This window comes from Amblyomma maculatum, chromosome 4 (assembly GCF_055883805.1).
Source record: "Amblyomma maculatum isolate TAMU_Amacu chromosome 4, ASM5588380v1, whole genome shotgun sequence".
Taxonomy (NCBI): domain Eukaryota; kingdom Metazoa; phylum Arthropoda; class Arachnida; order Ixodida; family Ixodidae; genus Amblyomma; species Amblyomma maculatum.
The window spans coordinates 106,661,587-106,684,628 of NC_139347.1; the positions used below are offsets into that span (position 1 = coordinate 106,661,587).

Below are 23,042 nucleotides of genomic sequence, written 5' to 3' on the forward strand. Positions count from 1 at the left end.
TTGGTTCAACAGAGCGTGAAAGGCTTATTAGATTACGGATAAAGAAAGGAAACGCGCTTTATGTTTCAGATAAGACTTTTCATCCGGAAACAATGGTCTCCGGACTCTGCATCCAGCTTCCCCTTTCATAGCATATGGTCTTGAAAAGCAACCGTGGACACAATGCTTGGAGCTTGACGGGTATGCGACCTTTTCTTATGAAGGAAAAAGGACCTTATCGTTGGTAGGGGTTGATGCAACAGAAACACTGCCCTGGGGATAACGCTTGTTTGGTAATTACATCTATACTTTCAGCTTATAAAATTGCTGCCTAGAATAATTCGGAACCAACCCAAATAGTCCGTCACAACAAGCTCGCTATATCGAGAATAAAATACAATACTAATACGGAAGTGAATGGGAGCAGACTTCAAGCATCGGCCTCTGTCTGCGTCCAAGTAAATAAATTTTAAAATAATGAGTCCTAAAGCAGCATTCTTAGTTGTATATTTGCTCCTCTGCCATTAAGTGTATATAATGTTCTGCTGAATCCAATTAACAGGAATTATGGACGAGATTTGGGCATTAAACCGATCCACTCAATTTGCCGCGTTCAATTTGTCGGAAACAAACCCAGAAGGTTTTATACTTCAACAGAAGACATCTAGTTCAGACGACACCAGCTAGCTAACGATGCTCTATTGTTGAAATAAAAAATTACCGGTTCTAACACTGTCCATCTAGTTCTAATTTAATGATGGTTCTCTAGGCTTGTAGAGTTTCAAAAGCTGGGAGGACATACCCATGAAAGAAAAGATGACTACATGAAGCCTTTATTTAAAAACAAATGTAGGCCAGGTTTCGGCGCTCCGAGGGTGAGAGATTGCGAAGGAGTGCGGCAAAAATTCATAAGCAGGCAGGTGTCCCGGAGACCACCGCAGCAGAGGATGGACGTGACATTAATAACGCAGAAACGCACATCGGAGTCCATGAAGCAAGCCTTTACGCGCCTAATGTTCGGGCCCCCATGTTTAGTAATGCCTTTTTCTTTTGCTCTTGTAAAAGTGTCTCCTTGATTTTTAAGTTCTCAAGCCCGGAAAGAGAAAAAAAGTAGCCCTACATATTGCACCTGAGCAGTGTGAAAGGAGTCCGAGCCGTTGAACGCAATATGTGTATATAGGTATACATATATCAGATAGAATTGATTACAACTGATTTTTAAATGTAAAATGAGTCACCAAAAGTTTAAAGACATAACGGTGGATTTGTTTCGACTTTTCGATTGGGATCCAGTCTTTTTCAAAAATGAAGTACAGGAGGCTCCACGCATCTTCTTAAAACCGTTCACAGAGAGGGTGAAAAGAGGGAAAGAAACGGATGAGGCAGAGATCTTACCTGCCACTACGACAACAAACAGAACAGTATACGCGATGCGCAAAACGCCGAGAACGCCGCCTGTCGCCAAAGCCGCAAAGCGTAGGCGGGCTCGGTCGGGCGCTGTTCGTGTCAGCGCCTATGTGCGCGCGTCGTGTTTTCGTCTTTGGTCGCGGTTTAACAGATATAACGCTGCTGTCAACATTAGCAACGTCCGGGAAGAATTACTGCGTAGTTGGTTTTTCGATCCCACATAAAACCTTGCCAGGAACATGTTTGTATAAGTTTCAGTGATGATTCAAGAGAACTACGGGGGCCGTGAATCGCGGCTGTTCGACGCAGAAAGCAAGCAATCGCACCGAATGACATTTGTTCCGGTTAATGTCATTTTTTCGATGCGCTGCTACAAGACAAAGCTAATGCCATTTCCAAATTATGGTAACTGTGACTGATATGCAAATATTGCAGTGCGTTCAATGTGTTGCGAAGATGAAGGCGCTGTAAACGAAAGCAGCCTTTAAATTGACATTCATGTCTTGCATACCTTGTAACCAACCTTTTGATTAGGACTATCGATTGCGAAGTTAGCGGCTGTGTAGGCGGCATTTGTTTGCGAAATGATACGGAAGGTGCGCGCATCTGCCCTCGACTGCGAAACGCGTACGAGTTTCAACAATGTACACTTTCCGCACTAAAGCAAGTGTCAAGAACAGCACGTAAAATAGGCAGCATCTAGTGCACTGTCCGACGGCGATTTTATAGAACCTTCGTTTATCGCCCTACGTTTTCGCCAATAGTTCGCTCGGCGTATTAAGGCCTGTCTAAAAATGTTCGAGCTTAGCCTCATCAAGAAAGATATACCGCAAATTCGTAACGCTTGCTACATCGGACGCCGCGAGCTTACTGCAACGACGCTGCCCGCGATGGCGGCCGACGACGGCGCTCTGGCCGTGTGTTAGGCCTTAGTCGTCGCTAGGCCTAAACGCCTAAACGGTTTCACATAAAAACCGTAGCTGGAAGTGCTTTGGAAACAATAAATTTCCTATTCATAAAACTGTCTTACTATCCGTTCCATTGTCTCACAAATTGTCTTGCACTACACGGAAGGTGTAACTTCGGCGATGCCTTAGCAGCGGAGCTAGAGAACGAAATCGGATGACCTGCGTCACACCGGTGGCAGCTGCTAAAAGCAAAAATTTGCTTGTATTGCTGTTGTCACTTCTTCCGAAATCTCGTTACATAACAGCGATCCTCAGTAAAAATATTTTTTTTTTACATTCCTTCCTCAAATTAAGCGCGCATTATTTAAGATAACAGAGCATGGTTTTCTGAAGGTGGCAAAAGAAATCCGCTGTGTCAGCGACTCGGCGCCAATGGGCCGCGGCAGCTGAAGCGACCTGTTCCGCCCGCGCTGAGTGCGGTGGCTACGGGTTAGCTGGCAGCGATCGGTGCCAGTTTTTTTTTTACGAATGCTATTTAGCATATTTCGCAACCATGACTAGCTGCAAAATTATAGGAGAACAGTAGTTTGTAATGCAGGTGGCACTTTTGTAGTATATTTTGGGTGTATCTTCTCACCGAGGGTCTGGTGTCGACATAACACATTTCCTCGTTGATCGCATTCAGATGAGTACCTCAAACTCATTCGATACCTAATGTCGTTTTCATCGAATATCATTATATTTTCTCATGTGGCAGCAAACAAATATAATTTTGAACGAGCGTCATTCGATGGAAAAATGCATAAATTTGCCGTACGGCCGGGCTGAGTGATAACTATCTTTCAGTATTTTCTGCTTGTGATTGCACCTTCCGTGAACACTTCTTGCTTAAACTTCGTCGCGTCAGCTAGCCGGGAAGATACAACACGCATTAGATGTGTGAAATGCTTAGCCAGACGATCTTTAGCGTGCATTTCGTTTTGCATTTTGCGTTTCTCCTCCACCTAAACGCGGGCGGCGTGGCCGACTTGGGTCCCGATAACCCGATATTCTTCAGTAGCCTGAGCCACTGTGGCGGGTTATTGAACAGACATTTGAAAATATGCGTTTTTAAACTTGCCATGCAATTACTTTGAAGACCAGAGACAGTGTTCCTGTTGTCTGGCCAGATTACGAAAACATGACATGTCGCTGCCCTTGCTATTCAGACTAAGGGCTCTAGAACTTGTTATAAAGCGCCCTGTAATTCTGCAGTTGGGTGAGAGGGTGACACAAATGAAATGAAGATGATACTACAATAATAAAATAGGATATAAAATTTAAATCTAATATGCTCTTGGCTAACCTGTGTGGCAGGTTTTCAGATATTGCCTCTGCTATCTCACTCCCCCATGAAATTATCTGCCCGCTCTGTCTTTTTGACGACGGAATACGTGAAATTCATGCTGTACAGGCAGTGGTAAAGCGCAAGCATGAAAAATTTGAACTGTTGCCACAGGAGCCAAATATGCGCTATTCTTCTAATGCTCAGAAAGCTGGTTTGCAGGCTCGCTGGCTTTTCCTGCGGTCGCACCGGTACGAAACCGCTCGCAGTTTCGACGACGCTACCTCGTTTACTGCAGCAATATATTGCATGTAAACGAAGTAAGCGTGTACCGTTAAGCAAAAAAAGAACATTGGTTCATAGGTCAAGGAATGAACGAATTAGCGTGGCGTTTTAATGAAATCAGGATAATCAAATTGAGCTCCACTTCGTACGCAACCTTTTTGACGCTCGTCTGCAGCAGAACATTGATGCATATGGAGGTGATGTTGTTCCAGACGGCCGTGATATCGAACACATGTCCACTATTATAAAGTACGATTCCATTGCGCACACTGTCACCGCGGAAGTGCCCGCGAGACGCGCACAAACGGCAGATCGCACGCGCGCACCACGGCACGCTTGCCGCATGAGGCCCGCCTCGGGTTCCGACACCCGCCGTTACGCGGCTTTCAGTGGCGTCCCTATAGCTGCGCATGGCGTATACAGACGAACACTGTTAAATCCCCAATGTCATCAGCAAATCGCAAATAATTGGCGTGTTCTCCATCTACCCTTATTCCTAACTGCTCCTATTCCAAGTCTCTGAATACTTCCTCTAAGCAAGCTGTGAATAGTACTGGAGAGACCGTGTCGCCTTGCCTAACACCTTTCTTTTTTGTTACTTTTTTTATGCAGAACTATGGTTGCTGTGCAGCCACTATATATATCTTCCAACAGTTTCACGTACGGCTCGTCTACAGCCTGATTTCGCAATGCCTGCACCACCGCCGAGGTTTCAACTGAGTCAAATGCTTTTTCGTAATTAATGAATGCTATGAATAAGGGCTGGTTATATTCCAAGCATTTTCTATCACCTGGTTGATGGTATGGATATGATCGATAGTAGAGTACTGTTTCCGAAAACCTGCCTGTCCTTTGCTTGATTGCAGTCTAGGGTTGTTCTGATTCTATCAGCGATTACCTTAGTAAATACCTTATACCTAACAGACAGTAAGCTGATTGGTGTGCAATTTTTAAGGTCCTTAGAGTCCCCTTTCTTGTTTATGAGGATAATGTTTGCATTCTTCCATGGTTCCGGTACCGTCGATGACAACAGGCACTGCGTATACAGGGTGGCCAGTTTTTCTAGCACGATATCTCCCCCGTCCTTTAACAAATCTGTAGTTATCCTATCCTCTCCAGCTGATTTCCCCATTTCTATAGTTTCTAATGCTTTCTTGACCTCGTCCTTCGTCACTGGTGGATTGTCTGACTGTTTTTCCCTACCGCCAATCTCATTACGCTCCTGACTACTTTGGCTACTGTAGAGATCTGATAAAACTCCTCGGCTACTTTGACTATCTTGTCCATATTCGTGATGACGTTGCCCGCCTTGTCCCTTATCGCATACATCTGGTTTTTGCCTATGCGCAATTTCTTTTTTACCGCTTTAGGGCTTCCCCCCGTTCTTTACAGCACGCTCAATGTTCTCCATGTTATGCTTCCTTATATCGGCCATCTTGCGCTTATTGATTAGCTTTGATATCTCTTCCAATTCTATCTGGTCTGTTGGATTGGAAGCTTTCATACTCTGGCCTTTCTTAATCAAATCTTTTGTTTCCTTAGACAGCTTACCGGTATGCTCTCTAACTATCCTACCGCCTACTTCTACAACGCACTCAGTAATGATACATCTGAAATTATTGTTCATTGCTTCTAGAGTAATGTCGCCATCCTCGGTTAGAGCTGAATATCGATTCTGTAGCGAGATCCTGAACTCTTCTGCCCTTCCCCTTACCGCTAATTCGTTGATGGGTTTCTTTCTTACTAATCTGTTGCGTTCCTTCTTCAGATTTAGGCTAATTTGGGACCTGTGGGCACTGCATCGCACTTTCCCGATTACCTCTACATCTTGAATAATGGCGGGGGTAGAACACTGTATGAAGTCAATTTCATTTTTAGTCTCCCCGTTAGGACTTTTCCATGTCCATTTCCGGCTCTTCCGTTTGCTTAAGAAGGTACCCATGATTGTTAAGTTATTGCGCTCGTAAACTCAACTAGTAACTCCCCCTTGCTATTCCTAGAGCCAATCCCAAAGTCAGCTACTGCCTGGTCTCCTGCCGGCTTTTTCCCTATCTTGGCATTGAAGTCGCCCATTAGTACCGTATACTGCGTCTTTGCTTTTCGCATTGGAGATTCTACAGCTTCGGAGAAGCTTTCAACTGCCTGGTCATCAGCCCTACATGTGGGTGCATAGGCCAGTACAACATTCAGATTATACCGCTTATTAGGCCTAATTACGATGCCTACCACCCTCTCATTAATACTATAGAATTCATCTATATTACCCGCTCTGTACTTATTTACTAGGAAACCTACTCCTAGTTGTCGCCTGTCCGGTAAATCTCGATAACACAGTACATACCCATCCTTCAATATCGTATATGCCTCATTTGGCCTCCTAACCTCACTAAGCCCTATGACATTCCATTTGATACCCTCTAGTTCCTCTAAAAGTACTGCTAAACTAGCTTCACTAGCTAGAGTTATAACGTTAAACGTCGCCAGGGTCAGTTTCCAATGGTGGCCTGTCCAGCGGAGCCAGAAATTCTTAGCAGCCCCTGCTGCGTCACAGGTCTGACCGCCGCCGTAGTCAGTTGTTCCGCAGCCGCTGGTGACTGAGGGCCGGGATATTATACAGCTAATAATGAGGGGTTGCGACCAATTACTGCACCAGGGTGGCCAACTGCTGTTCTGGTGAGGGAGTGCGTTGCCGGAGGTGTTCACCCGCATAATGTCGCACCCCGAACCTGTTTATGCAATTCCATCGACACGCGGTTTTTCTTTTCCCGTAGGAGATTTGTGCGGCACCGGGATTTCAGCCCCGGGCCTCTTGCATGCGAGGACGATGTTCTGCCGCTACGCCACCGCTGCGCCTCAACTTTGGATGTTTCTACTTTTTGTGCATGGTCTTCACTCCGCGACGGACCACGCCGGCGACGGGGCCGGCGGCGGCGCGGTCGCGCTCCATGGTCGCTGCAAATGGCACATCCGTTCTTCCTTTTTGTGTAGAATGCTGAAACCCTTCCACCCCCTCTTTTTTCATTTTATCGTTTCTTTTTCACCTTCTCGCCTTTTTTTCTTTTTAAAGGAGAAACGCGCTACACCGGACATGTCCCCTCTCTCCCTCCTCTCCGTATATGCGTGTGTATATATTGTGTGTTGTCGCTGCGGCAGGTAGCATGTCTGCCTCACCCGTTTCCTTCCCCCTTTTCACCCTCTCTGGGAACTGTTTTAAGAAGATGCATGTAGCCTCTTGTTGAAACGTCGAAATAAATCCACCGTTATGGTTTTAAACTATTGGTGATCCATTTTACACACACACACACACACACGCACACACACACACGCACGCACGCACGCACACACGCACGCACGCACACGCACGCACGCACGCACGCACGCACACACACACACACACACACACACACACACACACACACACACACACACACACACACACACACACACACACACACACACACACACACACACACACACACACACACACACACACACACACACACACACACACACACACACACACACACACACACACACACACACACACACACACACACACACACACACACACACACACACACACACACACACACACACACACACACACACACACACACACACACACACACACATATATATACGTGTGTGTGTGTGCACCTTCTCTTTTTTTAACGAAGTTTCTACTGTACCGCCCTTACATAATAGAGCAAGCGAAGCCTATGAGATCGCTGAGAAAATAAAGAACATATGCAATAACTAGTTCGAGAGTAAACGTACAGCGACGTTGCCCTTTTCGTTTGTGTTAGCTTATGACCAGATGCTTTGGGTTGCCCCAATCATTTCTTGAGGTTCAATGTACGGTTGCGGTAACTTCCATGAATTTTTCCGTGCCTAGTGTTCGACTTGTAGCCGCACGTAGACAGATGAATACAAACCGACAACTTCTTGACGCCAACATGCCCTCAGGGCTCCAATATGTGAATAAGGTTGAGCATTGACTATATTATATGTTTGTGATTTGCATACTTTCCAGAAGCAGAATTTTTTCCTTGTTGCTTGCGGTTGAGCCTTCACTTCCCGGTGGAAAAAAACTACAGAACAGTGTCAAAAATACGACAAAATATTCTGTAGTTTTGTCGTAAACGTCAAACTTTTCTGTAGCTGGGTGGTACGTTTTTGTAGGTCCGTAGTTTTTCTGTAGTATATTTCTGTTGTCTGTAGTTCTCTAGAGTTTTTGTGTTGTAACTACAGAAATTTCTGATGTTACTACAGACGGTTCTGTTGTCACAGCAAATTTCCTGCCAATAAGAACGCAGAAATTCTCTCATAACAACAAAATGTTCTGTAGTTTTTCCGACTGGGTTTGAGAATATTAAACTGTTTTGTATAATAATTGCATATAAATTTCATAATATGCAATTATGCAGTTCATAATCACTGAGCAAAAGTAATATTTACAAAATATAGCTAGACGAGAATGCCGATAGCTTGGCTTTGCTGTCAAAAACTAGTTAAGGCATCTTTCGTTGTTAATAAGTTATATTACTAATTAAAGACTGCTCCACAGTGATTGTCGCGCTTTTGATTCCTGTATTGCACGTTTTTAGGCATAAAACCATAAAGTCTTCTTCACGTCGTAAATTTATCTCCGTATGAGTCCTCTCGCGCATCATAGCGTCGCATCAAGTGAATGCAACTTTTGTGCTCCTTTGGTTTAGATTTAATCGTTAACACCCAAAACGACTCAGGCTACGAGGGATGCAATAGTGGAGGGTTCTCGAAACTCTGATTCCCTGGGACTATTTAACTTTCAATGACATAGCAGGACAGGAGCCCTGCTTTCTGCCTTCATCAAAAGCAGCCGCAGTCGTTTGCCGTAACCTCTGAGTCACAGCGCGAGGCTCATGGATATTAGTGGTGAGATATATGTCACTGCAAAAGTTAATACGTTTGTTCATTGTGGTGTTGGCGAAGACTCTTGAGAGTTCCTTGGACTGCCAGAAGATCAAATCAGTCGATATTGTCGACCATAAACCCTGACTGCTCATGGGAGGGTCAAATGCTAAAGTTAAAGCTCAGCTACTTTGGTCATCTGATGAGAAGAGAGGAGTCGCTGGAGAAAGATTTGATGTTGGGAAAGGTTGAGGGTCGCCGGAGAAGGGGTAGGCAGCGAACGCGATGGTAAGATGGCATCCTCGATGCACTGCAGATGAAGTTATGTGATGTTAAGAAGATAGTGAGAGACCGGAAAGCGTGGCGTGACATGGTCCATAGGGTCACGATGAGTCGGACACGACTGAACGACTGAACTGAACTGATTGAACTCGGAACATCAAACAAAGCCGCCAAACGCTAGTTTAGCTTAGAAAAGTGGCTAAAGAAAGAAATAAATATAATGTTATTTCTGACCTAACATGGCGCCGACACTGCATATTTGGTAACATAAAATATCGTGGTGTGCGGCTGATTCGTTAACAACGGTATCAACTTGCTTAGCTTGGCGCGTCATTTACTCTGTTTCCAAATACGCCTATCGCAAAAAATAAAAATGCGCAAACTGAAAAAATTGAAGTCAGTGGACACTTGTCATTTTCCAAGAAGGGTCGTTATCAAGAACGGCTTCAAGTTATTTGATAGAAGTCAGCTAACTGTTACTATTTTATACGTAGCCCACCAGCTACGCCAATGATGCGGGATATAACCGGAGTTTTCGTGAACTATGAGATTTCTTTATTATTCGCTATATTTCAGACGACATGCCGTAAGCGTTATCAAATTTTGAACCTTCTGAAAGGACGCCCTAATTGTATATAACGTGTCACGTATGAGGCCGCCCTTTTCATCCAACACCGCACTCTTTTCTTTGTTTAATCACCACCTTATTTTGTGTTCTCAATATTCTAGATGTCGGTAGAGCTGCTCGCTGAAGGGAACATAGCGAAAAATAGTTATTACAGCACAGGCATTCTGCACTGATAACCATGCGTCCAGGAAAATAAACACTGGTTAAAAGTGACATGTGGGATTTTACCTGCCGAAAAAGAACCAAGGATTAGGCACCTCTAGCGATACAGCTCCTGATTACTTTTTATCAGCTGATACGACACGGCTCAGAGAGAAGCAGTCTGGTTGCTCTTGCTGCTCACCATCCAGTTGCAGTCTGGCAGTGGCTTGACACGAGTCACGGTCGTTAGTGGCGAAGCACTGGTACATGCCGGCGTCCTCCCGGCGCACGGTCTGGATGCGGAGCCTGTCCTCGACCACCAACTCTATGCGGCCGTCGGGAAGGAGCTGGACTCCGTCCTTGCGCCACGTGATGCGATGCACGGGTTGACCATCCACGCTGCAGTTGAACTCGGCCGGCATGCCGATGGCCACGGTATGCAGCTTGGGTTCCAATTTAGCACTCAGGGGTACTGCAAATGGGAAGACAGACAGGACAAGAAATATATGCCGTTGCACCATTCACATCTTGAATCTCTGTCACATAGAGCCTACAATGTGAGCACTAACACAATAAAAGCGTCGTGTGCCTTTTGGGTGGTTGATAAAAATCAGGTTACTTGAAAAAAATCTCAGAGCATTCAGAAACTGCTCTTGTGTGATATGGTTTTGCATTTGTAGTTTCATTTCTAATTGTGCAATCCAGGAACGCCTTTAATCTACTCAATATTGGAGAAAAGTTTTCATCGCTTTAGTTTTTAACAATTCCTTGGGGTAGGCTCATGGGCAATTTTTTTTTTAAGAATAGGAACGCTGTGTATACATATCCTGCTTTCTATAGCAATTACGTCCAAAACATAAAATGACAGCAAGCAGTTAACAGTCACGATGACGTAAGGATGACCAGTGGAAGAGTTAGCTTTTGATAGATGGCACTGCTAGCAATAAAACAAGACGCAGTGACTATATGCACTAATAGCAAAGCGTATTATATTGATTTTTTTTGCTACTGACCTGAATTGGAATTGAATCATTTTAGGCACAAAGACAACTAAACGAAAATTAGGAAGGAAAAAAAATGCTCAGCTGGTGGGAGCAAAGCCCGCGACATCCGAGCATTGCGTTAGGGGCTCTTACCAGCACAATTACGGCTGAGGAGCTTTCATGTAATATCAACCTGAACACTGCGTCACTTCAGTGTAGTCCATTGAATAAAATAAATTGTAGGTAAACGCAACGGCCTATATCACCAAACACCGGTACTGTTTAATACCGAATATATATTCGGCCCATCGTTTAAGACACATAAACTGAGTTAGTATCACTGGTATCAAGCGCCGCGCTTTAGTTTTCCCGGAGTGCTCGTCCGCAGCACTATGCGTTCCCTCCTTTTTTCGTCTGGTGCTCATGGCAGTGATTTTCTTCGCTCACAAGGAACAACGACAGATACGAAAATGACATAGTAAAAAGGATGTATGGAAGTGTTCTGACCATTCTTAACTTTAATTTTCTCCGCGCAAAATATAGGCCCACAAGAAAGTTATGAACAACAAAGGGATTTCTACATTGATTTCAGTGTATTTTATATGCTCAAGGGAGGATAAAGAAATCTAGAGTGGTGGATGTGAATTAGTTTGTATGGTTCAAGTGGATGCAGCTGGAAATATGAAAGGGTCCTTTGCACTACAGTGGGCTTAGCCAGTCTGATAATGATGTTGGATAATCGGAATTAGTGACGCAAATCAAATTCACATACAAACATCTTCGCACTAGAGGAAATAACTATAAATAGCCCGCGAACAAACAGTGAAACATTGAAGATTAGTATTTTTATAATGACAGAACTTCTTAATGACTCGTTCACAATTTATCTTACAGAATCTCTTGCAGAGTTTATAAAACTTCTGTATTTCTCTTTTTTAAATATTAGCCGACTATTCCCCTTTCTGGTTATTGACTCCACGAAAAATTAGGGGGACGGCGGCGGGGGGGGGGGGGGGGCGCTTAAGCTTTGCTTTAAGAGTAGGTGCAATAAGGCATTTAGCACCGCCCTTCAATTCTATGATTTTTTTATTTATTTTTGGGCGGGGAAGAGGAGGAGGGAGTGAATACAGACGCAATATATGTTTTCCTGCCGCTAGAGACCTCCACGTACAATTTACGCCATACACTTAGAAGTGCAAATATCGTAGGTTTGGATTCCTATCGTCAACAAGCCTCTAACTTAACTGGCAGATTGACTTAAGATCATCTTGAACATCATTATAAAGAATAGTCGCTTGAAATTTGGATAGAAAGTTATTTGCGTATTTTTATTGCGATAGCAATACTGCCCCAGGTTTCGAGTCGTTATGTAGTTCCGGCTGAGGCCACGTTTGAAATAGAAGAAGAAAAGAAGAAGAAGAAAAAGAAGAACAAAAATAGCGACAACAACAACCACAACGCTCGGTCACCGGCAGCTAATGCTTTCGCTCCACATTCGGTTCAGCGGCATTGAACCCTTCTCATTTCTACATGGGCTGGTATCTTACGCTCTCGCGTCATACTCTTAAAGGATGAGCTTAAGTCTCCCCAATAATGTAGCACCTTACACTGATATGACATGATAGGGGAATAATGTAGCAGGCAAAAGAAATTTAGCAAGAGTTAAGCTGAAGTAAACCACAACTAATTTTTTTGTGTGTGTGAGACGTCTTCTTGCGGCACGTTTGAAAAGTTGCCAATGTATTCCAGGTACAGCCTTTTTTTGCGAAAGGGAAAATATGCACTGTTGCGTTGTACAGTTCGTGTGGGTGACCAATGTTAAATGTAGAAACGTAGAAACCTGTCCTTCTATAGAGCTTCAGTCTACCTGGCATTGAAAATATAGGAAACGGGATAGTTTAAAACCGTGAATAAAGATCGAACAATCAAGACATCGCCTGCAATGCTGCCTTATGAATCCCGCGTCCCCTTGGGATAGTGGAATAGGATATAATATTTGAGCCGCCAGTAGCCGGAAGCTCTGTATGAGGAATGGATGTGAGAAATTTTAAGAAGCCCGCAATATCTACAAAATGTATGGATGTGCCTCAATGCCCTGCATTTTTAATTGGAACAGCAGGATCGATCGCAATAAGGAGGTGAATACGGCACAAACATTTTAAGCAAAAAATGCTCCCAAGATATTAGCTTTGTTCCACACGCCATTCAGCGACATTAATGAGAGCCTGTAACGAACATCTGTCATCGACTCATTAAAGTGCGTACGATACATACTCGTTCTTTGAAATAAAAATGCACAGGTACTTAAAACACCTGAGAACATATAAGCCCATTCGATGCGAAGCGCAGACATAGCTGCAAGAGAGGCGCCGGCTATCGACGTGTGCATAGGAAGGATGCCTGCCGGCAACGACCCACCTGCGACTGAGAGCAGGGTTTCGATTTTCTGCTCTCCCATGGCGTTCCTGGCGACACACACGTAGCGGCCTCCGTCTTGGACATTGACGCCGCGAATGCTCAGCACGCCGTTGGAAGATTGCAAGCGGTCCGATTCAGACACAGAGAAGCGCCTGCCGGCGCGGTCCTCCCGGTACCAGCTGCGTGAACAAAGGGGGCAGGCTCCAAATAGGTCGCGCAAACACGACCGGCTGCGACATTTTTAGGATCGGCATTAGTCCCCCTTCACTACACAGATCTTGGATTGTACACTTGTGGGTGGCTTATATTTTTTATACCTGTCTGCTCATTCAGCTCAGCATTACAGGATTTTTCTTTTCTCACGGACACCCAGCCTCCATTCATCCACCACTCACAATCGTCCTCTCTTGCCAGGTAGTGTAATAAAAAAGGTGGGGGCAGAGCGACAGTTATCCAAGCAAATGAAGTTGAAAACAAACAGCATTTTCATTGAAAAAATGTAGAAAGTCGCACACAAAGCTTTTTTTAGTGAAGTCTGTGTATTGCGAAATTGTATTTCAACGTTAGGTATCTAGTGAGCTCTTATTACCATCAACTTTTATTTTGTGGCTGACCCAACCGTAAGTAACTGGTACCATATGGGATCGGCAATAGCTGCGCTCAACACTTGCCGATATCGAAAGGACTTTACTGGACTGCAGGATATACTACATAATGGGAAGCGGCTAAGCTTTTTGGAGGTACCTGTGGCTTTAATATTGTGAACACTGGTTATTTACAAACTTACAAAAATATTTTAGGATCTGAAACAACATTATACAAATTTGAGCGCAGTCACAACACCAGCAAATCAGGCGTCTTAACGTTCGGATGTCAAAATATGCAATAGGTATATAGTTTATTGTTAGCTCATATAAATCGCTCTTTATTGACGTTTATTTTCATATGCACTTCTTTCTCATCTAATTGTTTAGTTTTAAGTACCCACATTAACCTCTCCTAATGAAACAAGGCTTTTTAGAGAAACTTGTACGGCTCCATGCAGCTTCTACTCACGTATAGTGCGGTGGCGGGTATCCCTGCGCAACGCAGGGCAGGTCAACGTGACTCCCCACCGTTGTCCTAACCTCTGGAAAGTTGAGGGTGACCTTCACTTGTGTCATTGCGTGAGCATCTGCGGAAATAAAATGAACTTTGATGCGGGACCGAAATAGCAGACCACTCTACCCCCCCCCACCCCCCACCCCCTTTTAAAAAGCTTGCTTTTCGATTACCATGTTGTGTATTATCAAGAAATATGCTCAACAAAAATTCATTCACACTGTAGTGAACGAATATGTGTGTAATTTCTGTTTTCACACGCTTTTCATTCTTTTTTCCAATCTGACGAAGCATCTATTTGCTGGGTAAAGAGTCCCAAGACAATTCTTTACTTACATGACTAGGGAAAGAATGTCCGTCGAAGCCAAGGGAAAGACTGAAGAGCGGTAGACTAAGTAGTATATGCTCATGCATATTAGAACTATAAGTTCAGCGCCTGTCCGTATGCCGGGCTCCATTTATCTGTCTGTGTTCGGCAGCGCTTTCAACCACTAATGTTGACTCTTCCTGTGACGAGTTAACACTCTTGATCCTTTGTTTCACATAAAACTAGATAGGGCACAAATATTCCTTCATATGTAGATTCAGTATTCCCATGCATACCGATATGAAAACCACGAGATCCCCCAGTGCAAACAGTGAATGCGCCGTTTTTGCGAGGGGGCGCACCTTGTTAAGAAACACTGAAGCGGAGGAAAGTGGAGCCAAACAACAAAGCATTTTGAGGCCCTGTGACACACCTTGGTGACAAAGTTTTCTCTTTAGAAGCAGCCTGTGTCGATATTCGCACATTTACAGGCGAAGAAATTGCATAACACAATGGATGGTGTTGTACAATGCACAATTATTCTACAGCTGCTCCGGAAAGTCCGCCTGGCGATTTTGGTGATTGGGCTTCAGCCATCTGCTGTACAGAGAAAGAGCCCCTTTGATAATCACCGTCTTTTCTCTTTCTATCATCTACACGAATCTAAACAGATGCTGGTACTTGAAACAATGTGCATACTAATAGGCCACACTTTCAGCTGAGCAGAAAATACCTTACAGTCAAACGTACGAGTGTGTGCTTCCAAAACTGCCCGACAAAACGCCCGAAGGCCTGCCGGACCCTAGGCACGTCTTCGTGGCGTACTGTCCGCAATGCGTGCGACCAGCGCCCACGAATCTCAAAAAGGCCTTGCAGCAACGCAGAATGGAAGAGGTGCTCAAAAATAGATTTGCGTCAAAGTAAAGCCACTCGTTGAGATTTTGAATCTTGGCTCTTTGACATTTTTTTTTCTCTATTTTATAATTCATCTTTTTTCAATATTAAAACTGGTTTCTAAAAGGATGCGGTCGCGCAAGTTACTTGTGTTATTTAGGTTGAGCATCAGGAACGTTCTCTCCAGAGCACCTTTCATCATTTTGTACTGTGTGCAGGCAATCGCACAAGGTAAACTGGATGTCGCAAGGTAAACTAGATGTCGTCAAGCGAGAAATGGACAGACTGAACATTGATATCTTGGGTATCAGCGAGCTCAAGTGGACTGGAATGGGAGAATTTAACTCCGGCGACCATTATGTCTTTTATTGAGGGCACGAATCCAAGAGAAGGAATGGGGTCGCTCTCATAGTAAACAGAAGAATGGGCAAACCAGTGCTAGGGTACAACCCCAAAAACGACCGAATGATTTCACTTCGGATCCAAGGTCACCCTTTCAACATAACAGTTATCCAAGTCTATGCACCGACCACTACTGCTGAAGAAGCTGACGTTGAGAGGTTTTATGCAGACCTACAATGCATTTTAGACCGCACCCCATTATCAGACGTCGTTTTTCTCATAGGAGACTGGAATGCTAAGGTCGGGAGTGAAGAAATATCCGGAATTATAGGCAAGTTCGGTCCTGGCGAGCCAAATGAAGCTGGGCAGAGGCTAGTAGAGTTTTGTCAAGAAAACAACCTGACCATAGCGAATACTCATTTTCAACAGCACTAGAGGCACCTGTACACATGGACTTCACCGGACGGTCTGTACAGGAATCAGATCGATTATATTCTTTGCCGGCAGAGATGGAGAAGCGCTATACAAGCAGTAAAAACAAGGCCTGGGGCCGATTATGGCACCGATCATCAGCTTCTTGTTGCCAAAACTAAGCTTCGATTGAGGAAAACGCAGAAAACTAGAAGGCCTTTCAGGTATGATCTGGATCAAATTCCATTAGAATATGCTGTGGAAGTGAGGAATCGATTTCAAGAATTAGATCTAGAAGACAGAGAGCCCGAAGAGATGTGGACTGATGTTCGTGATATAATACAAGAAGTTGCTACTAAGGGAGTTCCAAAGCAAAAGAAATGCAAGAAAGCAAACCGGTTATCTGAAGAGGCTTTGCAAATAGCTGAGGAAAGGAGGATGGCAAAATTTCTGGGGGAAAGAGAAAGATACAAGGCTCTCAATGCGGATTTTCAGAAAATAGCAAGGAGAGATAAGAATGCCTTCCTGAACATACAGTGCCAAGCAGTTGAGGACAACAGCCAATTAAGGAACACAAGAGCTCTGTATAAGACAATCAAAGATATCAAAGGAAGCTTCTGTGCTAAGCTGGGCGTGATAAAGGGTAAACGAGGCAAGGACCGCACTGAAGCGTCAGAGATAAAGAAGAGGTGGCAGGAATACACAGAAGAACTGTACAAGAAGGACCCGGATGTGCAAACCCAACATAAGACGGTTGTGAGTACTGGTCTCGAGCCGGGCATCCTGAAGAGTGAAGTTGAATGGGCCTTAGCCAGCCTTGCTAAGAACAAAGCTAGCGGAATTGATGGCATTCCAGCTGAGTTGCTTCAAAACCTCAACCACGACGCTGTTAACACACTGCATACATTATGTCAAAAGATTTGGACAACCCTGCAGTGGCCACAGGATTGGAGGAGGTCAGTTTACATCCCCATTCCAAAGAAAGGCAGTGCCAAAGATTGTTCCAACTACCGCACGATCGCGCTTATTTCGCATGCTAGCAAGGTGATGTTTAAAATCCTCCCAGGAAGGCTCGAGCAGTATGTGGATCGGGAGCTTCCGGACGTGCAAGCTGGGTTTCGCAGGGGCAGAGGAACTAGAGACCAAATTGCCAACCTTCGCTGGATCATAGAAAAAGCAAGAGAGTTAAAGAAAACCATCTACTTCTGCTTTATTGATTATGCGAAAGCGTTTGACTGCGTAGATCACAGCAGATTGTGGCAAGCTCTCCAATAGATGGGAGTTCCAATTTACCTCATCTGTCTCCTCAGGAACCTGTATGAAGGACAAGAGGCCACAGTCAGAACTGGGCATGGTCTTACTGATTGGTTTCCGATTGAGAAAGGAGTGAGGCAAGGCTGCATACTGTCGCCCTGCCTATTTAACCTATATGCAGAGTGCATCATGAGGAAGGCCGGTCTGGACGAGTCTTCAGCTGGAGTGAAGATTGCTGGAAAACGTATCAACAACCTTAGATATGCGGATGATACCACTTTAATGGCAGAAAGTGAAGTGGAACTCAAGAGACTTCTGATGCGCGTACAAGAAAAGAGTGAGAAGTTTGGGCTTAAACTGAACGTTAAAAAGACAAAGATCATGGCGTCTTGCCCTATCAAGTCCTAGAGCATCAATGGACAAGAAGTGGAAGCTGTGACAGATTTTCTCTTCTTGGGCTCCAAGATTACCTCGGAAGGAGACTGCAGCCATGAAATTAGGAGACGCCTGCTTCTGGGAAAGAGAGCAATGGTTAGCCTTGACCGCCTAGTAAAGAGCAGAGACATTAGTCTGCCAACCAAGATCCGTATAACTCGTGCTATGGTCTTTCCAGTTGTGATGTATGGATGCGAGAGTTGGACTGTGAAAAAGGCTGACCGCCGAAGAATTGACGCGTTTGAATTGCGGTGTTGGCGAAGACTCTTGAGAGTTCCTTGGACTGCCAGAAGATCAAGTCAGTCGATATTGTCGACCATAAACCCTGACTGCTCATTGGAGGGTCAAATTCTAAAGTTAAAGCTCAGCTACTTTGGTCATCTGATGAGAAGAGAGGAGTCGCTGGAGAAAGACTTTGTATCGGACACGTGTAGTGACTGTTATCAGTGCCGATGCGTATCAGTGATGCGCAGTAGAGACAGCGCGCGTGTTCGTGCCTTTATAAACTGTGCTGACAATAAACGTCATCATTCTTGCACTGACCGTGCTGCTGTACGCGTCGTCCCTTCGAGCGGCTACATGGTGTCAGAAGTGGCCCTTTGAGGCCTGAAGGAAATCGTTCCCGAGTCCGGTGCGCCATGGCCCTGCTGAAGACACCGGAGCCTTTGCGGCTGACTGGTAATGTAGCAGAAAATTGGAAGCGTTTTAAGCAGAAGTTTGAGTTATATCTGCAGGCGACAGCACCTACGGACCAGCCGAAAACAGAAGCAGCCAAGGCAACACTCCTGTTGAGCGTTGCGGGCGACGACGCTTTGGACGTCTTCAACAACTTCCAGTTCGAGTTGAATGAAGAAAAGGACTACAGCCCCGTGGTGAGAAAATTTGATGCCTATTGTGCCGAAGTTAGCAACGAAGTGCATGAGAGATACGTATTCCGTTCAAGAAAGCAAGCGGAGGGCGAACCATTTGAAAGGTTTATTCGCGACCTGAAAAAGCAAGCAGCACAGTGTAACTTTGGCACGTTGCAAGAATCAATGATAAGGGACCAGATAGTGTTCGGTACGCTTAATCATCGACTACGCGAGAAAATGCTTCGAGATAACCAACTGACTTTGCAAAAGGCAGAAGAAATGTGCAGAGCAGCAGAAACGGTAGCCCAGCGGAACAAAATATGGCGCAAAGGGGACGAATGTGTCGACACGATTTCGAAGCGCCCGGCTCCTGCAAATGAGCGGAAATAAGTTAAAGCATCTTTTCATTGTAGTAAGTGCAACCGCTGGCACAAGCCCAAACAATGCCCAGCCTTCGGTAAGAAGTGTCGCTTGTGTCACAAGGCGAACCATTTTGCAAGTGCCTGTGCGTCTGCAAGGGTGAGTGAAGTAAGGGAACTGGAAGAAGAGGACTTTGACATTCTAGAGGTCACCACCGCAAGACGAGAAAGGGATTGGATGGTCAAGGCTCAAGTTCGTAACTGCGAGGTCAGATTTAAGGTAGACACCGGATCGCAGGCAAGCCTGCTTCCCATGTCTGTTTACAAAAAACTGCGGGGAGCAGAGGCGCTGAAGCCGACTAATTCGGTCCTGCGGGCGTATAACGGTGGCACTATAACGTGTTTTGGAACGTGTACGCTAGAAGTACACCAAGCGAACACGTCTGCTACAGTGAAGTTTTTTGTGGTGAAAAACGAACGGCAGGCCATACTCGGACTAGAAGCAAGTGAAGCTCTGGGGCTAGTTCAGCGTAAAGTATGTGCCATAGACAAGACTTCATACGACGCCCTTCTAAACAATTTCAGGCACGTTTTTCATGGCCTCGGTTGTTTGAAGCAGGCGTACAGCATGGTCCTTTCTTCTGATGTGGTTCCTGTAGTGCAACCAGCTCGACGAGTTCCAGTGGCGCTAGAAGAACCCCTAAAGAAAGAACTTGAAAAAATGGTACGTGCTGGTATAATTGTCAGGGTGAACGAACCTACTGACTGGGTCAGCCCTTTAGTGTTGGCAAAAAAGAAAGATGGCGCGATGCGGGTTTGCATGGATCCAAGAGCTATCAACAAGTACATAAAGCGGCAGCATTTCCCGCTTCCTAGGCGAGAGGATTTGGAAGCCCATTTAACCAATACAAAGTACTTCAGCTGTCTTGACGCAAACTCTGGCTATCATCAGATACCGCTCGATGAGCGGACTTCTAAAATCTGCACTTTTTCTTCACCGTTTGGGAGATACCGCTTTCTCCGTTTGCCCTTCGGCATTTCTTCCGCACCGGAAGTATTTCAACAAAGCATGAGTCAAGTATTTGACGGCTTACCGGGCGTACTGATATGTGGACGATATTTTAGTATAGGGTTCCAGTAAGCAAGAACACGATGAGCGGTTGATAGCAGTGCTTAAGGCTGCCGAGAAAGCAGGCTTAACTTTTAACGCCCAGAAATGTAAATTTGGGTTGAATGAAGTGAAATTCCTTGGTGATGTCATAAGCCGAAACGGAATATCGCCTGACCCAAAGCTAATCAAAAGCTTGGTGAAAATGCCAACACCAACGTCCAAGAATGACATCCAGCGAATGTTGGGTGTGGTTAACTATTTCAGCAAATTCGTGCCACAATTGTCCGAGCGAACAACTCTTTTGCGTGAGCTTGTAAAATCTCGGTCAGAGTTCCAATGGACCGAAAATCATGCGCTGGAGTGGAAAAAGTTAACTCAAATCTTGACCACCGCCCCCCTACTTGCAATCTTTGATCCGCAGAGACAAACTAAGATTAGTTGCGATGCATCGAAGGATGGTGTTGGTGCAGCGTTACTGCAATGCTACCACGGTGAATGGAGGCCTGTAGCGTACGCATCTCGTGTCTTAACGCAAGCCGAAAAGAACTATGCACAAATCGAAAAAGAAGCGCTTGGAATATGTTTTGGCTGCGAAAGGTTTCACGAGTTTGTGTACGGAAGAAAGGTGCTTATCTAGACTGATCACAAGCCGCTGGTGGCGATAGCACGGAAAGAAATTGCTGACATGCCACCGCAAGTGCAACGATTCTTTTTGCGTTTGCTAAAATATGACTTGATCTTGCAGTACATTCCAGGAAAGCAGCTGCTGCTCGCTGACATGTTGTCACGGTCAACGGTGGAACAGGGCGAAGACAAAGTTCGCACAACAAATGACGTTGAGGTTCATGCAGTGCAGTCCTTGGGCTACATGGTCACCCCCGAAACACACCGGTCACTGCAGCTGGAAACTTGTCGAGATGCCTACCTGCAGACAGTGATTGCACGCTTGGTGAGCGGGCAGCCGGTGACAGGTGAACTCAAGCCATTTTCGAAAGAACTATCTGTCGTTAATGGAGTTGTACTAAAGGGTGCAAAAGTTGTAATTCCGAAGAGTATGCGACGACTCATGCTGGAAAGGATTCATGCGGGTCGCCTCGGGTTGCAAAAGTGCAAGGAGAGGGCGCGAAAACTCGTATTTTGGCCTGGTATGAATGGAGACATCGCTACCTGTGTAGAAAGCTGCGCAACGTGCAGACAGTACGCGTACAGACAGCCGCAGGAACCACTTCTGATGCGACCAGTTCCGAAATGTGCTTGGTACAGGGTTGGAGTGGACATCTTTTCGTATGCGGGCAAGTCGTACGTGGTTGCTTATGATGCCTTTTCCAATTTTCCTGAGGTCGACATTCTAGAAGACACAACCGCTGAAACCACAATTGCAGCCCTTAGTGCCATGTTCGCCAGGTGCGGTGTACCAGTGGAAGTCTGTACGGATAACGGACCCCAGTTCTCGAGCCGCGAATTTGCCCTGTTTGCTAAAACGTACGACTTTCATCACATAACCTCGAGTCCCCGTTATCCGCAGTCCAACGGCTTGGCTGAAAAGGGTGTGCAGATCGTCAAGCGTATCCTGAAAAAGACCATCGAGGCGAGGGAGGACTTCTGGCTCGGTCTCCTAGCATACCGCTCTACACCACTCGAAGATGGCCATTCACCGGGTGAGCTCCTTCAGAGAAGGCACCTTCGTTCTAACCTTCCTGACTTCGGCCGGGTATCCCGTCTAAAAGTGAGGAAACACCGCCAAGCCAGGGCTGGAAAGCCTTTGGCGGTACTACCCGGAGGCGCAACAGTGCGGCTTCAGGATGCTGCGGGTTGGTCACGCAAGGCGAAGGTCATTGCCGAAAGCGCTCCACGATCATACCTGGTAAAAACCCAAGATCATCGCATGTTGCGGCGAAACCGCCGGCATCTGATTACGACAAAGGAGCGGTATAGCAGTAGTGAAAGCGATGACGACGAGGAAAGTTGCACAGGCTCCCAGTCCCGGACACAGCAGCCTACGAGCGGAGCTGAACCAAGTGCACAATCCTCGGGAGTCTCTTCACAAAACGGCGTGGGATCGACGCTACCAGCAAGTGGCCGTGATTCTTCGCCGAGCATCCCATCGCCACCCCCTTTGAGAAGGTCAACTCGTAGCACCCGGCCCCCAAAGAAGTTACACTATGACGAACAATTCAATCAAGTGCCATAGTTGTGATCGCTGCTTATATTTTTACAAGTGTGTAATTTTTGTTCGTCCCAAGGGAGGATGTATCGGACACGTGTAGTGACCGTTATCAGTGCCGATGCGTATCAGTGATGCGCAGTAGAGACAGCGCGCGTGTTCGTGCCTTTATAAACTGTGCTGGCAATAAACGTCATCATTCTTGCACTGACCGTGCTGCTGTACGCGTCGTCCCTTCGAGCGGCTACAGACTTGATGATTGGAAATGTTGAGGGTCGCCGGAGAAGGGGTAGGCAGCGAACGCGATGGTTACATGGCATCCTCGAGGCACTGATGAAGTTATGTGATGTTAGGAAGATAGTGAGAGACCGGAAAGCGTGGCGTGACATGGTCCATAGGGTCACGAAGAGTCGGACACGACTGAACTGAACTGCAGGCAATCGGTTCCCAGCGATGCAATGGAATTTTTTCAATCATTTGTTTAGACACGAACGAGGCCTTGGCTTATGGCGCAAAAAGTGCATACGCTCCGCCTGGTAGCCATTATACTCGGGCTCAATGCTCG

General features: G+C 45.6%; 1 protein-coding gene across 1 annotated transcript in view; it reads right to left on the reverse strand.

Annotated features, from left to right (window-relative positions):
• Positions 1–23,042, reverse strand: part of LOC146191919 (cell adhesion molecule Dscam1-like) — a 111,520-nt gene that overhangs the window by 69,995 nt on the left and 18,483 nt on the right. Inside the window, exons 6-8 of the mRNA XM_084600401.1 lie at positions 14,305–14,422; positions 13,249–13,427; positions 10,050–10,319 (exon numbers count right to left, since the gene is read on the reverse strand). Of these exons, the coding sequence (XP_084456527.1) occupies positions 10,050–10,319; positions 13,249–13,427; positions 14,305–14,422 (567 nt within the window). The remainder of the gene's footprint in view (positions 1–10,049; positions 10,320–13,248; positions 13,428–14,304; positions 14,423–23,042) is intronic.